The 17,264-nt window shown below is 46.3% G+C and overlaps 1 protein-coding gene across 2 annotated transcripts in view; it reads right to left on the reverse strand.

The window, feature by feature from the left end:
- Positions 1-509: 509 nt before the first annotated feature.
- Positions 510-17,264, reverse strand: part of LPIN2 (lipin 2) — a 608,403-nt gene continuing 591,648 nt past the window's right edge. For both annotated transcript variants that reach the window (XM_078687465.1, XM_078687464.1), the window contains exon 20: positions 510-2,765. In XM_078687465.1, coding sequence (XP_078543591.1) covers positions 2,621-2,765 — 145 coding nt within the window. In that variant the 3' untranslated portion in view covers positions 510-2,620. The remainder of the gene's footprint in view (positions 2,766-17,264) is intronic.

Genomic DNA, 17,264 nt, shown 5'->3' on the forward strand with positions numbered 1-17,264 from the left:
CCTCAAGATACCATCAACCCCCTTTCAGTCTTTAAATTAAACTTACGAGAGATATCCAACGAAAATAGATCTTTGACTCTCTTAAGTGCACTTACAATTATAAAATTCACATATCCAGTTTCAGTGAATCAAGGTTCAGAACTTGGAATCGTAAATGGTGTTTCTGCACGCATAATGTACACTTTGGTTAACAAATGACTCTGAATCAGGCACAAGGATAACAAGAGTGGTATGAAAAACCTATTTCATGATACAATACAATTATTCTAGACTTTGGAATTTAGAAACATGGGGTATATGCTGCTAAATGGCGATTCAAGCCCGGGAGGTGGTGGGAGCAAGAGAGATGCTAAGTTCTGCAAATGGGCTACGGTTCTGGTCAATGCCAAATAAAGCAAGTACTAGCACTCAGCTGCCAGCTCCAATTTAAGAGGTAGGGCTTTCATTTGCTTTGCAAAACTGGTTACAAACTCCAAAAGCGAAAATTAGAAGTAAGAACACAAATCATATAAATAAATACGATTTATTTTGTGAAGTATAACTCAGGACACTTATTTTAAAGACTTTTCAAATAAAAAATTCTGTAGGATGTTGCGACCCAAACACACTCAAACTAAGAAGCAGACGATCAGGAAAAACTTGCCACTTCTTCAGTTGAAATGACTTTGCTGTTCCATAGAGGATAGAAATACAATCATCTCCTTCATTATCAGCTTGGACACAGTGCCCAATATCCCAACTAGTATATCATTTGAGAGAACAGAACGTCCATTTTCAGTGGCTTGATATCTTTATCTTGCACGTGCTGAAAAAAATCCCACAAACAGAGGTGCTGCCCAACATAGTTAATGTAAACTGTCATGCTGTCTATTTCCTAAACAACTGAGCCATGTCTAGCGGTCCAGCAGTGTGAGAACGACTCTCAATGAAACTAGATCTCGAATACTTGCCCAAACAGTGTACATTCAGAGCCACTAAAAATGTGATGAAGAAAATTTAAAACTTGGGGAATCAGGTTTTCCAGAGTGAGAATGAACAGAATATTTCAGAACGCGATGAAGTTGAAACTATTTTTGCAGTGCCCTCAAGTTAAGAACCAGGAGTTAGGCCCACTGTTAGAGAAGGTGGAAGAACTACGCCAGAGGGCTGCACCTTCATCCTACCCATGAGGCTAAACTCGATAAGAATTCATAAAGATAAGACACAAGACGCATGGACCACATATAATCTGGAACAGCAGACCCAATTGAAGAACACCTTAAAACAGGGGGATTCAAAATGGATCTGAGCATTCTGGGTACATGCCGGACTTTCATTCAGGTCAATCCCCAAGTAGGTTAATGATATTCATTTAGATTTAGTGTATGCAAATTTATCTTCAGTGTCTAGCTTGAAAATCTGGTATGGATCTGGCAGTACTGGGTCAATACTGGATTCTCCTGCATTATGAATAAATTCAAATATTTAGTGTACCTCTGTCCTTTCAAATGAGAAATGATAGTCTCAAATTAGTTAAGTCTAAATATAGAATCAGTGCTTGAGGTACTGCAACAAGGCTTGGAGTATGGGAGGGTGAAGTAAGGAAACAAAGTAAACACATTAGATGTTTTCGTAATATAGGTTTCGTAGGATTCTGTTGCAACCACATTACATGTTGCAAAAGAACAGAAAGCAGATCAGACACTAGATTCCATTAAGCGAACTAGTTACCTTGGATGAGATGAATACAGGTTGTTACCATGTAGTCAATCTTTTGCTTGAGGTTGACCATTTTAACACACCCCTCAAGAAATGCACACAAAAGGAAATCTTTTCGATCAATCAGGAGCTACATATTCACTGCCACGCTTTTGGTAATTTATGACAATGCTCATCCCAAATGTCCGGGTTTAGGTTCCTTTAAGGTGGTCCTGAAACTCTTGATCAGAATTTTATTTAAACTATCCAAGGATTAAGATCACAAAAAAAGTTACAATCCTATGTGCAATTCTCAATGAGAATTCCTTTCAGAAAATTGTTCACCAATGTTTAATTCACATAAGCTGGAACCTGAAACTTTTTTTGTTTTTTGTTGGGAGTGGGGGGTAGAGGAGGATTATAGTTCAGAAAAGGTTATAGCTAAAAATGAGTCCAATAAGTACTATGAGGTATTTTTCTGGTTACAACTAATCTTTAGAAGTAAAGGAATTGTTCATAATTGGCTATAGAGTAAAAATATCTGATAGTTTTAAGTTTACCTGAGGAAAATTAACTCTTATCCCAAGAGTGAAGTGAAGTTTCAAGCAATTGTACAGCAAGGCAGTGGGTATGCTGCATAGATACTGACAACAATATATTACCCTTAAAATAAAAGAAATCCAAAATAATCTGAAACTGCCATGTAATACACCTTTTGCACAACGGTGCTCTCTGAGCAGAAAGGAACCAAGTCTACAAGGCTTTTCTTTTCCGCACCGAACTTAGATGGGTATAGAATGGATGAGGTGTGAGGCGTGTGAGACATGTAAACAGGCACCGAACTTTACAAAATAAAACACTTATGGTACAGACAAGCTAATGTTAACGAAGTCATAAAGGAGTTCACACTGGACCATCAGTCCTGGGTAGTGTAGACTGGAATCTAAGTTATTTCATCCAAGTTACAATCAGGAATTGGTTGTCTCCAGTAGCAAAATGTGCTAAACTCTGGACATACAAATGAACAACTATTTTCTTTAGTGAGGAGTGGAAAGAGATGGTCCACAAGTTCACTCAGCCTGCTGTATCTATAAAAGAGAGGAAAAAAACACAGTCAATTTAATCTGTGACATGCAGGCACAACTGAACAGAGATGTATCAGGTAACAACGCAAAAAGGGAAAATATTGAAAATAAAGTTTCCAGGGCAGACACATACAGCATCAACCAGTTACTAGTTAAATCTTACATGTCAGACGTGAAAAATGTGAAACAAAATTAACAAACATGACAAAGCAAAATGCAATTACATTGTGCACTCAATCACTCTTAGAACTGAATATGTAATTGAGCAGAAAGTAAAAAAAAAAAAGTTAAATAAAGCAAACTCTTATTCAATTGCTGTTAACCTGAAATGTCAAGTGCTTAATAGGAATCATTACCCCCTTCCTGTGTCTGTTCAGCTCTAGTATCCTGCAACTAACAGAGGTATTTTGAGGGGTAAAAGGGGCTAAGCATGCAATTAATACGATAATGACATGCAGGTTTATAGTTGCATATCCTATCCAAACAGACTGAATGTCAACCTGCCAAAATATCGAATACCAGAACATTGTGAAGGCAAGTATAGATTTATTAATGTTAACTGCACATCTAAGTACATACATTTTGTATACTATGATTACATTTGACAACTTTAAATCTGTGCAGCTCCTTTAAGGGGTTGGAGGGAACTATTAAAACAAGCATTTGCAATGCAATAGGTCTCGCATTTGCGAGAGTTTGAGCTATTGGCATTGTAAATGACAGTGCCTTTTATTTATGTGTTTGGAAAACCTGCAAGTGCAGCGTAAACCTGTACTTTGTACTTATACTGGTTACTTATGAGAAGCAAGGCTGGCAGTAACTGCATCTCTTTTACTGCCTTGCTTCTTGTAAGCAAAGACCATAAGTACAAAGTGCGTGTTCATGCACCGTGTGCAGGTTTTGTAAACACATAAATAAAAGGCATTGTCATTTACAATGCCAATAGCTCAAAGACTCGCAAATGCGAGACCTATTGCATTGCAAATGCTTGTCTATCCCATGCTACTGTTGATGAACAAGTTACTTACCTTCGGTAACGCTTTTTCTGGTAGATACAGTATCTGCCTGTGGATTCCTCACCTTGTGAATATCCCCCTTGCGTCAGCAACATCCGGAAATTCTTTTGTAGCCTCGTGCCAACGTGGACGACGTCATAGAGACACGGCATCACACGCGACTCCGCTGACGTCACCGACACTACAATAGGCCCACGTCGGCGTGATGACATCAGTTCCGCCCTTTTTTCCGTGGCTTCGAGGCACACGGACGGACCAATGACAGCAGACATATACACAGTATACGCAGTACAAAAATCAAGGTAACACACACGGTGTGAAGCAAATACAATAAAACATTTGAATAAAACAACCCCTTGACAATAAAATGAATACATTACAGCAACTCTGGTATAGAAGAGTGGACAACGGGGAGGCGGGTGGGTCAGTGAGGAATCCACATGCAGATACTGTATCTACCAGAAAAAGCGTTACCGAAGGTAAGTAACTTGTTCTTCTGATAGATACATCTGCCAGTGGATTCCTTACCTTGTGAATAGAGTCCAACAGCAGTCCCCACTCCTGGAGGAGGGTGTCCACTCTCCTAAACCAGAAAATCCTGGAGGACAGAGCGCGCAAAGTGGCCATCCCTCCTCACCTCAGTGTCCAAGCAATAATGCTTTGCGAAAGTGTGGAGGGAGGCCCAAGTAGCCGCTCTACAAATGTCCTCAACAGGCACACCTCTAGAAAGAGCAGATGTTGCAGACTTCGCTCTAGTAGAGTGGGCTCGAATACCATCTGGAGGATCCTTACCAGCCAAAGAGTAGCAGATCTTTATACAGAGGATGATCCATCTTGAAAGAGTTCTTTTATGAACCACTCTTCCTTTCTTGCAGCCAGCAAACCCAACGAAGAGCTAGTCATCCATTCGATAGTCTTTAGTTCTATCATTATAAAAACTCACCGCCCTCTTGAGGTCCAGACGGTGTAGCCTCTCCTCCTCCTTGGCAGGGTGAGGGGGAGGATAAAAGGTACGAAGGGTAATAGATTGACCTAAGTGGAAGGGAGACACCACCTTAGGGAGAAAAGCAGCCCTGGTCCTAAGAACCATTCGATCAGCATGAATGGTCAAGAACGGGGGCTTGGAACTAAGAGCTTGAAGCTCACTTACCCTCCTTGCCGAGGTGATCGCAACCAGGAAGACTGTCTTAAAAGACAAAAGCCCCATGGGACACTTGTGTAAGGGTTCGAAGGGAGAACCCATCAAGTAGGTTAATACCAGATTTAAATCCTACTGAGGAACAATAAAAGGAGTAGGAGGGAACTTATTAGTGAGTCCCTTCAGAAATCTCAAAACTACAGGAGATTTGAAAAGAGACGGCTGGTCCGGCAAACAGAGAAATGCCGACAATGCTGAAAGATAGCCCTTCACCGTAGCAACAGCAAAACCTTGCTGCGCCAAGGAAAGAGCAAACTGTAGTATATCAGATAAATGGGCTTTCAAAGGGTCAACAGACTTCTCCCCACACCAAGAGACAAATTTAGCCCATCTTTAGGAATAAATTGACTTAGTGGAGTCACGCCTAGCTGATAATATGACATCCATCACATCGTGTGGGAGAGAAAAAGAGTTCAGGTTACCCCGTTCAATCTACAGGCATGAAGGTGTAATGTCTGGAGGTGGGGGTGTAGAACCTGCCCCTCCATCCGAGAGAGGAGATCTGCCCTGAACGGGAGACGGAGCGGCGGGCGAGAGGAGAGGTGGAGAAGGTCTGTGTACCACACCCTTCTTGGCAAATCCGGGGCGATCAAAATAACTTGGGCCCGGTCTTGGCGAACCTTCCTCAGAACCCGAGGAATCAAGGGTATGGGAGGAAACGCGTAAAGGAGTTGTGAGTCCCAACTCAACTGAAACGCGTCCCCCAAGGCTCCCTGCATCGGAAACGGGAGGCTGCAGAATGACGGGCAGTGAGCATTCTCGTGAGTGGCGAACAGGTCCACCTGAGGAGTCCCCCGCGTTCGAAAGACGTGACGAACCACCTACGGGTGAAGCCTCCACTCGTGGTTGGCCGAGAACTGCCGACTGAGACTGTCTGCTCGCACGTTCAGAACTCCAGACAGATGATTTGCCATCAGACAAATCTGGTGGTCCTGAACCCAGGACCAGAGGCGCAGAGCCTCTCTGCAGAGACACTGCGACCCTACTCCTCCCTGCTTGTTGATATACCACATCGCGGTCGTGTTGTCCGTCAGGACTTGCACCGACAGACCGCAAAGGGAAGGGAGGAAGGCCTTGAGCGCCAAACGTATCGCCCGCAATTCTAGAAGGTTGATGTGAAGCAACCTTTCCTCTGGAGACCAAAGACCCTTGACCTCCAGATCCCCCAGATGAGCACCCCACCCTAGAGTGGATGCATCCGTTATCACTGTGGCCACCGGAGGAGGTAGATGAAAAGGCTTTCCCTGAGACAGATTGCCTTCCACACCCCACCAAGACAGATCCGCTGCAGTTTCTCGGGAGATCCTTATCGACTCCCTGAGATCTCCGTTGTGTTGATACCACTGCCTGCGGAGGCACCACTGGAGCGCCCTCATGTGCCAGCGTGCATGGTTGACCAACAGAATGCAGGAAGCCATCAGACCGAGCAGGCGAAGGACCTTCAGCACCGGAACAACCACTCCATTGTAGAATAAAGGAATCATTTCCTGTATGTCGCGAATCCTTTGAGGTGGAGGGAATGCATTACATACAGTTGTGTCCAGTACTGCACCTATGAACAGGTTGCGCTGGGAGGGCACCAGGTGAGACTTGGGTACAATTATCGAAAAACCCAACCGGTACAACAACTGAGTTGTCTCCTGCAGATGCTGGAGCACCTTCTCTGACGACCCTGCCTTGATCAGCCAGTCGTCCAAATAGGGGAATACTGGAATCCCCGACCTTCTGAGATGTGCTGCCACCACCGCCATCACCTTGGTGAAGACTCAAGGAGCAGTAGTAATTCCAAAAGGAAGGACCGCAAACTGATAGTGTTGCGATCCCACCGTAAAACGGAGATACTTCCTGTGCGACTTCAGGATTGGGATGTGGAAATACGCATCCTGCAAGTCAAGCGACACCATCCAGTCTTCTTCCAGCAGAGCTTGAAGAACCTGTGCAAGGGTGAGCATCTTGAATTTCTTCTGTTTCAGATAGAGATTCAAGATCCTGAGATCCAGGATTGGACGAAGCCTGTCATCCTTTTTGGGTATCAGAAAATACCGGGAGTAGCATCCATGACCACTTTCCTGCTCTGGGACCACCTCTATCGCACCCTTTCTTAACAGTGTCAGCACCTCCTCCTGCAGGAGTAACAGATGTTCCTCCGTGCAAAAACCTTGGCAAGGAGGGTAATTGGGAGGGAATTACCGAAAGGGAAGGGCATACCCTTTTTCTACGAGATTGAGAACCCAAAGATCTGATGTAACCAATTCCCAATCCCGTAGAAAGTAGGTAAGCCGACCCCCCAACGGACCGATATGATCCTGAATGGCAGTTCTAGGGCTGTTTTTCTGAGGCTGGGGGGTTAGAGGAGGAAGAGGCTTGACGACCTTGAGGCCTAGCTCTTTGCTTTCCCTATAAGATCTGTACAAGGGGTTCTGCTGCTGCTGCTGCTGCTGCTGACCTTGCCGATAGTTGCGAAAAGAAGAGCGTCCAAAACCTCTGAACCTCTTGGCTGAAGAACCTCTGATTTGAAGCCCTAAAGATTTAGCAGTTGCTCTACTGTCTTTAAATCTCTTCAAAGCCGTATCAGCCTTTTTGCCAAAGAGGCCAGATCCATCAAACGGCAGATCCAGCAAAGCCACCTGAACGTCTGCCGAAAAGTCTGAAGATTTCAGTCAAGCCGATCTCCTAGTGGCAACCGCAGTGCCCATGGTACGTGCCACCGAGTCTGCAGTGTCCAGACCACTCTGTATCACTTGGCGTGCGGCAGCCTGTGCATCTGATAAAACCTCCTCAAAATCTCTCCTGCTGTCATCAGGGATCTTAGGAGCTAAAGTACGCAGTGTCCATAAAAGCATGCCCATACCTCCCCCATAAGGCAAGTGGCATTAGTTGACTTCAACGCCATACTTGCAGAGGAGAAGGTCTTTTAAGCCACCTGATCTTGTTTCTTTGCCTCTTTGTCACCGGGGACCTGAGGAAAGGCACTCACATTCTTTTTGGAACAGGCTGCTTGTATGACTAGACTCTCAGGTGACGGATGAGACGTCAGGAAAGCAGGGTCTTCAGGTGCAACCCTGTACCTTCCCGCCACACTCTTGGATACTGCAGGAGCTGTCAGTGGTTTTTTCCACACCTCCATAATAGGTTCCGTTAAGGCTTCATTAAACGGAAGCAATGGTTCCACCACAGAGCTAGGTGAATGCAAAACATCTGTAAGAAGATTAGATTTAAACTCCACTGTTGGTAAAGTCAATTGCAGAAGTTCTGCTGCCTTCCTCATCACTACATGATAAGGCTGGACGTCCTTTGAAGGCGCATCAGAGCCAGATGGTAACTCCCACTCTGGAGAAAAATCCAGACTACCAGCATCAGCCAGATCCTCAAAACAGTCATCCTCCATTTCACCTTCCTCCATATCAGGACGTGACTCAAAATATCTTTGCTCCTCCAAAAGGCGCTGTGCTTCCTTTCTGGACCTCTCCTTTACACGCTTCGCAGCCGGATCCACCAACGGCTCCGACGGAGCCGGGATCGACGTCGGTATCGAATCCGATGGCCCAGTGGGATGCTCTCAAGGTCGATCTGGAACGGGCGACGCAGGAACCGGAACCGGCGTCGACGACCTCGGCGGAGCCGGGTATTGCCATGGCGGCGTCGGAGCTGGTATAAAGGGCATGAAAGGAGCAGGAGGATAGGACTGAGGGACTCCTAAATTGAAGGCCAGAGGACCCATGGGACCCGGAGGTGCGCCAGAGGGGTACCACGCCCTTGAAAAGACGCCATACATAGCGTTTAAAAATGCTGATGGGTCCTGGCCTGGGGCTGGGAAGGGTGGCTGAAAACCCTCAGGCTGGTCTTGTGGAGGGTTCAGATTCGGCTCTTCGACAGGCGCAGAATCCACATCCACATGAACTTCTTCCTCATCACGGGCCGGAGACGGATTCGAAGCCGACGACTGTACCTGCGACTCCGAAGGCGAGGCGAGACATCCAGCGTGACCACCTTGGAACGTACCTTCTTCGGTGACCTCGACCCCGACTCTTTACCGGAACGACGTCGGGACTCATGCCTCTTCTTCTTATGTCTCCTTCTCGACTTCGAAGTATGGTCTGAAGCGGACTTCGAAGACGACTCCTCTCGAGATCTGGATCTCGCCCGTCGAGAGCGAGACCTCGAAGATTTTCCCTTGCCAGCCTTCAGCTTTGCTGCTAGGAGTTTGGTCTCTCTTTCTCTCAGGGCCTTCGGGTTCATCTTCCGACAAGATGAACATCCATCCACATCATGGTCAGAGCTCAAACACCAAATGCAGTCCTCGTGCGGGTCAGTAATGGACATCATTTTCCCGCACTCCCTGCAGGGCTTGAAGCCGGTCTTCTTTGTCGACATCGTGAAGAAACAAGAAACAAAGTAGCAGAAAGCGAATAATAAGGTAACAAAGTCACCAGTTGGCTACTGAGATTCCTGAAACTGTTAGCGTCGACGACCAGTTTAATATGTAATGTTTGTCACTATTGAGTAAATGGAGGGCATTCAAGACCGACTTACGCATTTGTGTATATTTACAGGCATCCAATAGCCTATCTAAAAATAGGACAAAAAATAGAGAATGTGGTCTAAGGCCAGAGCTCCTGACTTTGCAGCTGGGGAACCAGGTACGAGCCTCGGCGTCAGCAAAACATCCTGTGATTCTGGGCAAATCACTTAATCACTCCATGCCTAACAAAAACGAATGTGTCTTAGTGCTCATCTTAAAGTCAAGTTCGCACTATATAAAACTTTTTTTTTTAAAAACCACCTAATCTTTATAGAAGCCTCTCCGCTTCATGTAGGATAGATTTTTGATAATAGCTGCGACTGCAGCTTTGACCGCAGTATTAATGTGATGAGCAAATTATAAAATGGCCTAGGGCCGGGGTTTTTGGCTGAAATTACATCCTGAAATTACTGCTTGCAGTTAAAGGAGGAGGCACCAGTTGTTGGTGCGCAATGTGTAGAGTGTTTGTCTTTGGAGCAGTGACTGAAAGAACGAATAAACGAGTAAAACCAGTATTAAAGTTGTTGTCTTTGTTACCGGACAATTATCCCACAGAGACACCAGAACAGGAGGCGCGCGCGCGTGTCCCCTGGAAGAAGAGCAGTTTATCTCACCTTTTTTAATACTGTTGATTGTGAAGAGGGATTGGGAAATGTATGTACAAGTACATGATTGTGACTGTGACGTTGACTGTGCTGGCACGTGGTCTTGATCACACCATGCACCGGATGTACGAACTGATTGTGTAGTTGGCATTAATATATGTGCTGGCAGTCACGGCTAGTGGATAAGACTTGTACTGCTAGAACGCTGGAGGTTTGTTATAAGAGGAATGTGTGCAATGCTTGCTTGATCTCTGCCCAAGTAGGGTAGGTCTAGAGTGAGTGAGCGCCTAATAGGGGGAGTGATGGAATGCATGAGTGACTGAGTAAAAGGAATGATACAGAGCAAGCCTGCAAACGAAATCACTTTTAGAGCCATGCTAGATAAAAAAAAAACAAGCACGAGATGCACAGGGAAAGTTCTTACTTACTGAGGACATCCCGAGCTGAGCGTGCGTGCGCATTAAGAAAGCGAAACTGCTTAAGGCTTGCAACGCCGTCAGTTGCGGGAGGCATGGAGCGCGCAGTTGGAAGTGAGCTGAGGGAGCCCCTTGTGTTGGAGCAGCGAGGCGGGAGCCCACCCCGCAGAGGGAAGTCCGGCAGGAGCCCACCCCGCCTTCGTGAATGCAGCATGGTGCGGCCTGAGCAAGATTTCAGGAGGGGCTCCTGTGAGGAAGACGGAGCCCCGAATGTTGCTGCGCCAGTGACCGGGTGAAGAGGCGAGTCCCCCCTGCCATTGAGACCAGCCTGGGAGCAGCGCAGATTCCCCACAAGAGCCGGTGAGTGGGGTTGAGCGGGAGGCATGCTGGACGCCGCGCCTGGACAGGACATGTGCACGTGTATGGTAAGAGCAGGAGTTGTGATAAAGACGCGAGCCGTACGCGTGTACATCAGTCTGTTAAGCTTCAGCACAGACAGCGAATGTGCACGCTTACGGCGTTATTACAACTCCTGCTCGCACCATACGCGTGCACATCTCCTGTCCAGGACTTGCCGTACGTGTGCACCTGTCCTGTCCCGCATCGCAAAGCAAGTCGGCAACAATAGATCTCGCCTAGGCGAGCATCGCATAGCGCTGCATCCCTAGGCGAGACCTAAAAAAGGAGGGGGTGAAAATGCTTATTTGCTAAATACTTTGGCACTCTAGATAATGAGGGCTTTTTGTATTTTAGTTCAAGAGGTAGGGGGTTATGATCACTTTCCAGTTTCCATTCTACCTTCATTGTTTCAAACTTGGTCCAGTCAGTGATCTTAATTAATAAGATATAATCAATTACTGATTGTGTGTTAAAGGTATTGCATGTGGGTACTGTGAGAAGTTGGCCTGGTATATGATGTTCACTATTCTAGTGAGCACCTTGCACCAGTCCAAACAACACTTATGGTGATGGTTGTAAAGTCAACCTTATAAACCAGCTATCTTAGTAGTAGCATGGCCAAAGAAGTATTAGGCTAAAACTTCAGAGAGCATGTGAAGCCAATTGTTTTACCAATTATAATCCCTTGAATACCAAATGAAAGGACAATACAGAAGGTATACATCAAATATATATGTATTTATTACTAACACAACCCCTCTGCGCTCTTTAAGAGGTCAGAGTTCGAGATGCAGCACAAGTTACTCAATAAGCATACTATAAGTTGCACAAATACAATTCTGCCCTAGGGGCCTCACGGACCATATACTAAAGAAGTGGTATAAGAACCACTTCAGGAAAGGTGAGTAGGCCTAGGAAATCACTGGGGCTACGCTGATCGACCAAAGGATTGGAAGTAGGAGACCCACAGGATGCGTGTGCAGTGTCTAAGCACACACGCGAGTTACAATAGAGAATCAATGGGAACTTAAAGGTTACAAAGTAGTTGATTTCGGACACTTCCGGGTGGACTACGGGAAAACCCTGTTAAACCAGGACAGTTGTTACCCACGGGAGCACCGGAGTACTCTAGTTACCTGTCTCTGCAGTCACGTGGACCAGGAGGCGTCAACGACGACCAGGAGCTGGATACGGACTGTCCCACGAAGGATCTAGCTGTTGGCGGTGTCGGTATCCGGGTTGGACCCAACAAGCCTAGGCAAAGGCAACCCACGCAGGAAGTGAAGATGGGCTTCTGTTAAGACCAGCAAGGTCTGGGGTGCTTCTCTTTCACAGGGAAGCTGGAGCAAGAGTGGAACAACCAGGCAAGCGTTGTGGTTTCAAAAGGATGTCTTCAGAGGGGCCACTAGCCAACGGGCTAGCAACCGCGAAGAGGCGTTGAGGAGAAATGCAGGCGCAGGCCCCACGCAGCACTTGTGGAGTGTGGGGGGCTGTGCTTCGGTGCACTTACTGCTCGGGGCTGGGGCTTCTCAAACCCCAATGCACAACTTCAAGGACGCCTCAGAAGCTGCACAAGTAGCAAAAAGCAGGTACTGCAGGATGTCCGGTCCCACGTCTCTCGTATCCGCCACGGGTCTCAGCTTTGCTGTGGACGTGGATCGGAGTGAGAGAAGTCTGGAAGTCCAAAGGCTGCGTCGCTAAGTCTTCGGGATCCGGCTGGAGAGTCAACAAAGCAAACCGGCAAGTTACTGTTGGTGCCTGTTTGCACAGGGTGGTCACTTCTTGACCACAAGGGAGATGTCTTCAGTCTTCCAGTCGATATGGAACGTTGAAGGTCCAATAGTTTGTGTCCGAGTTTCTTTCCAGGATAAATCTAAAGTCTCTAGACTCAGCTCCTATCTTTACACTAAACTAAGGGGCTGGATTACCTGTAGGTCCCTCCTGTGGGTGGAACCTGGGAAGGGGTGGTTACACCCCTTTCCCTTTGTCCAGTTTAATGCCAGAGCTGGGGCTGGAGTGCCCCAGCAACTGGTTGGAACCGGGCTATGCATGGAGCACCTCGTGTGCCCCAGGAAGTGTCTCATTTCTTTCAACCCACCCTGCCCCAATACACTAAAGTCTGTCTGGGGAGGTGTCCAGGCCTCCCCTGCCGGAGTTTCGTCCAGCAGCAGGAGGTCAGACTCGTGTCTGAGGCAGCAGCATCCATTTTGTGATGCTGAGGCTCTGTTTAACTTTAACCGGGTAAAGCAGTAACTACAAGTCCTCTCCCTCTAGAAGGGTGGAATGCTACCCTCGCCGCTATAACTGGCAGTGGGGGGGGGGGGGGGGGGGGATAGTATTCCAAAGCGTATGACACCTTACACAACACAACATGTTTTGATGAAGCCAAACGAAAGTTAGCAATAACCGCGAGGATTATAATGCACTTAAAGAGTATATGGTATGGCTATATCATAGAACAGCTATAAGGACATGGTTCCGAAAGCTGCAGACAGACAGGCTCAGCTCATGCTAGAGCACCATCTCACATAAAACCAAGCACTCTGCCTCCAGGATTGTTAAGGCCTGCCATAGGAGTGACTTACAGGTATATATGTGTCTATATACAAGGGTAGATCTAGGTATACTATATATAAGCAAAGGGCGATTACACAACCTTGCACAAGCTGAGTGATCAGCCTGTGGTGTCAGTTTGGATGGCCAGCCAGGGGTGGCATAATACATACTGCAGCCCCTGGTAGGCCTTGGATGCACCTATGCCCTGGGTACCTAAGGTACACTATACAGGGGCTCACAAAGGTCACCCAATACCCAATTGGATATATACCTAAAGTACATGGTATGAATTTAGAGAGAACAGCTGGGCTGTGGGTCCGATTAGCAGGCCCACAGCCACACTAGAGTCGAAAAACCAGTGAATCAGAGCAAAAAGTGGGGGTGACCATAGGAAGCAGACCCTACCCTCCTACAGGTACATTGGAGACTTCATTATCATAGGAATCACGTGCCGACATACGAACTTCAGTAGGATCTGCTATCGCCCTCTCTCCCTCACGTCGGATTTCTAACAGAAACCTGGACCAAGCCCCATTCCAACCCTGATACCGCTATCGCACTTCCAGATTGTTACCACATCCAAAGACTGGACAGATCCCATAAGGTGGGAGGAGGATTAGCCATCATATATAAAGATCCCATAAAACTCTCCATTATTGACCAACAATGCAGCAACACCATGGAGATCTTAATTTTTAGAGCTGACCTTCATCCTCAACTCAGCTGGAAAGGTGCCCTCGTATACCGACCCCCAGGACCCCTCTCCAACTTCTCCTCTCAATTAATGGAGCTAATCTCACCCCATGTTTTCTCAACCAGGAACTTCCTACTACTGGGAGATTTCAATGTGCACGGCGATACCTTGCAAACAAAGAAACCTCAATACTATTGACTGATCTGGCCATGCTGAAACTGATTAAAACAAATAATGATCCCACCCACTTGCAGGACATACACTAGACTTAATTCTAACAAACTCTCCCAATATCACTTATAAAGCTACTAGTCTCCTGACATGGTCAGATCACTCTTTAATAGACTTTCAAATCAACAGCCAAAAAGATAACTCTACCCCTAACATACTCCCTGCTAGGAAACACAGACAATGGCATAAACATACTCTCACAAAGTTCCATGAAGCTTTCATACCTCCCCTAAATTCACAATCTGACAGTACAGAGGAACACCTCACCTCTTTAACAGCCAGTATGCTATCCACCATCGACCGCCTAGCCCTGCTGAAACAACTACGACCTCCATCAAACGTCGACAGACCCCATGGTACTCTCCCAATCTCAGAACCAAGAAAAGACATTGCAAAAAACTTGAATGGCTCTGGTGTCTCTCTCATAACCCACTAGAACGGTTCAATCACGTACCAGCTAACTACCATAAATACATAAAATCTTCTCGTAAATCACACATCGCACTACTAATCGAAAAAGCGGATAATTACCCGCGCACATTGTTCCGGGTCCTAAAAACCTTCACCAATCCAAGGGCATGTAACACTGAAGATGCCCCCTTTCAAATATTATGCAATAACATTGCCAGCCATCTCTCTCAGAAAATAGAAAACATACATCAAAAGATCACAGCTTCCACCCTCCCTCGGGCAGGACCTAGCATAGACCCTCTCTCTATCACATCCGACGCTCTAACCCTAGCAAACTTTCCAGCTCTCACGACTATCGAAGTGGATGATCTCCTAAGAACAGTCAAGTCAGGGTCTCCACTTGACCCTATACCAGCTAAGACCTTTGCCACACTATCCAAAACACTTGCTGCTCCCATCTCCTCTATCCTCAATCGATCCATGGAGGAAGGCATCCTCCCCTTACAGTGGAAAGCTGTCTAGATTATTCCCATCAAGAAGAACCCTAAAGCTGCTCCAGAAGATGTGACTAATTATCGCCCTCTCTCTCTGCTTCCCTTACACAGTAAGCTCTTAGAGAAGCACATAAACAAGAATCTATCAGAATTTGTCGAATCCTCCAACCACCTTGACCACTCACAATCCGGATTTCGACCTGGCACAGTACTGAGTCAGCGCTAGTGGAAGTCACCGGCAACATACGAATGCTAGCAGTCAATGGTCGGGCAGTGCTTCTTGTACTGCTTGACCTGTCTGCAGCTTTCGATACCATCTCCCACCAGATCCTGCTCAAACGTCTTAAGGACATAGGTATCTAGGGCAAGGCCTTGAAATGGTTGACCAATTTCTTAACTAATAGAACCAAAACCATCAATCTAGATTCTTTCTGCTCACAGACCACCAATGTCACCAAGGGGGTTCCGCAGGGCTCCTGCTTGAGCCCCACATTATTCAACATCTGTGTTACCCCCTTGGCTGGCCTACTGAGGAAATTAGGCTTCATCCCTATCTCTTATGCCGATAACACGAAACTCCTCCTCTCCTTCGATAAATATGACCCCAACATACAATTCACCTTTTCGGAGGGTATGAAAGGCATCGCACATTGGATGCGAGAAAACTTCCTTCAACATAACACTGAAAAATCCGAAATCATGCTGTTCGGAGATGCAACAGTAAGATGGTCTCCTAGCTGGTGGCCTGAGGAATTAGGGTCAGCCCCCCCCCCCCCCCAAGCAGGTAGTGAAGAATTTAGGAGTGAGATTAGACCAGAAATTAACATTAGAGGAGCATGTGAACATTACTGCCGGGTCATGATATCACACACTCGGCCTCCTCCGAAGGGTCATCCCTCTCCTGCCACTAGCCACACGCAAAACCCTGATCCAGGCACTGATCATCAGCCACCTGGACTATTGCAATGCCCTACTGATTTCTGAAAAGGAAATCTCCCTAAAAAACTACAAGTAGTCCAAAACACAGCAGCCCGTTTGGTAACTAATGCCCCCCCCAAGAACTGCATCCATCCCGCTACTTCGAAAACTACACTGGCTGCCTGTAAAAAAGAGAATTATGTTTAAAGTCTGTTGCATGGTATACAAAGCCCTAAACAACATGGGCCCAAGTTATCGGTCTGACAAACTGGTCAGATATACACCCTACAGGCTATTGCGGTCGAGTCACCAAGCACTCCTCCACACCCCTTGCTTCAAATTATCCCGCATGGGTGGCAAAGCTTTCTTCCATCTTGCCCCACACTACTGGAACCAGCTCCCCATCCAGTTGCACCTATGTACCAACTTCCTGGCCTTCAGAAGACTGCTGAAAACTTCACTGTTCTGAATCCTCTCCTGAGTGGTCACGAACAGTCAAAGCGCGGAGATACCCAGATGGGGGTGATTCGGTAGCTTTACAAATCACATAAATAAATAAAATAAATAAACAGAAATGGGCCAGATGTTTGCCTTTAGTATCTATCCTTGGGAATGAGTGTCTTATTGATGGGATGCCGAAAGGCAGTTTTCAATTCTATTAACGATTCATCTTCATTTCCCCATTCACCTATCTTGCAGATCAAGTCTAAGCAGTTTAGGGTGTACACTTTAGACTTGCAAGGCAAATACAGCGCTTCCTCAATGACCTTTAAAAGGAGTGTGAAGCCTGTAAATTTGTTCTGTTTCATGTAGATATTTATTATTTTTAAAGATGAATTATCTAGGAGTTGGGAATCGACGACTTGAAGATTTTTGCGGCATCTGATCATTTGGATGAGATGCATTTGTCAGTTCTGCATGATACATGAGTCAGTTGACGTTACTTGCTTTCGCCAGCTCTTTTGCAAATTCTGAATGATTGATGTAACCAGGAAGCATCCAAGGAGGTCCATGTTTCTTGAAGTATGATTACATCATGTGA

The sequence above is a fragment of the Lissotriton helveticus genome, chromosome 4_1, assembly GCF_964261635.1.
Source record: "Lissotriton helveticus chromosome 4_1, aLisHel1.1, whole genome shotgun sequence".
Classification (NCBI taxonomy): Eukaryota; Metazoa; Chordata; class Amphibia; order Caudata; family Salamandridae; genus Lissotriton; species Lissotriton helveticus.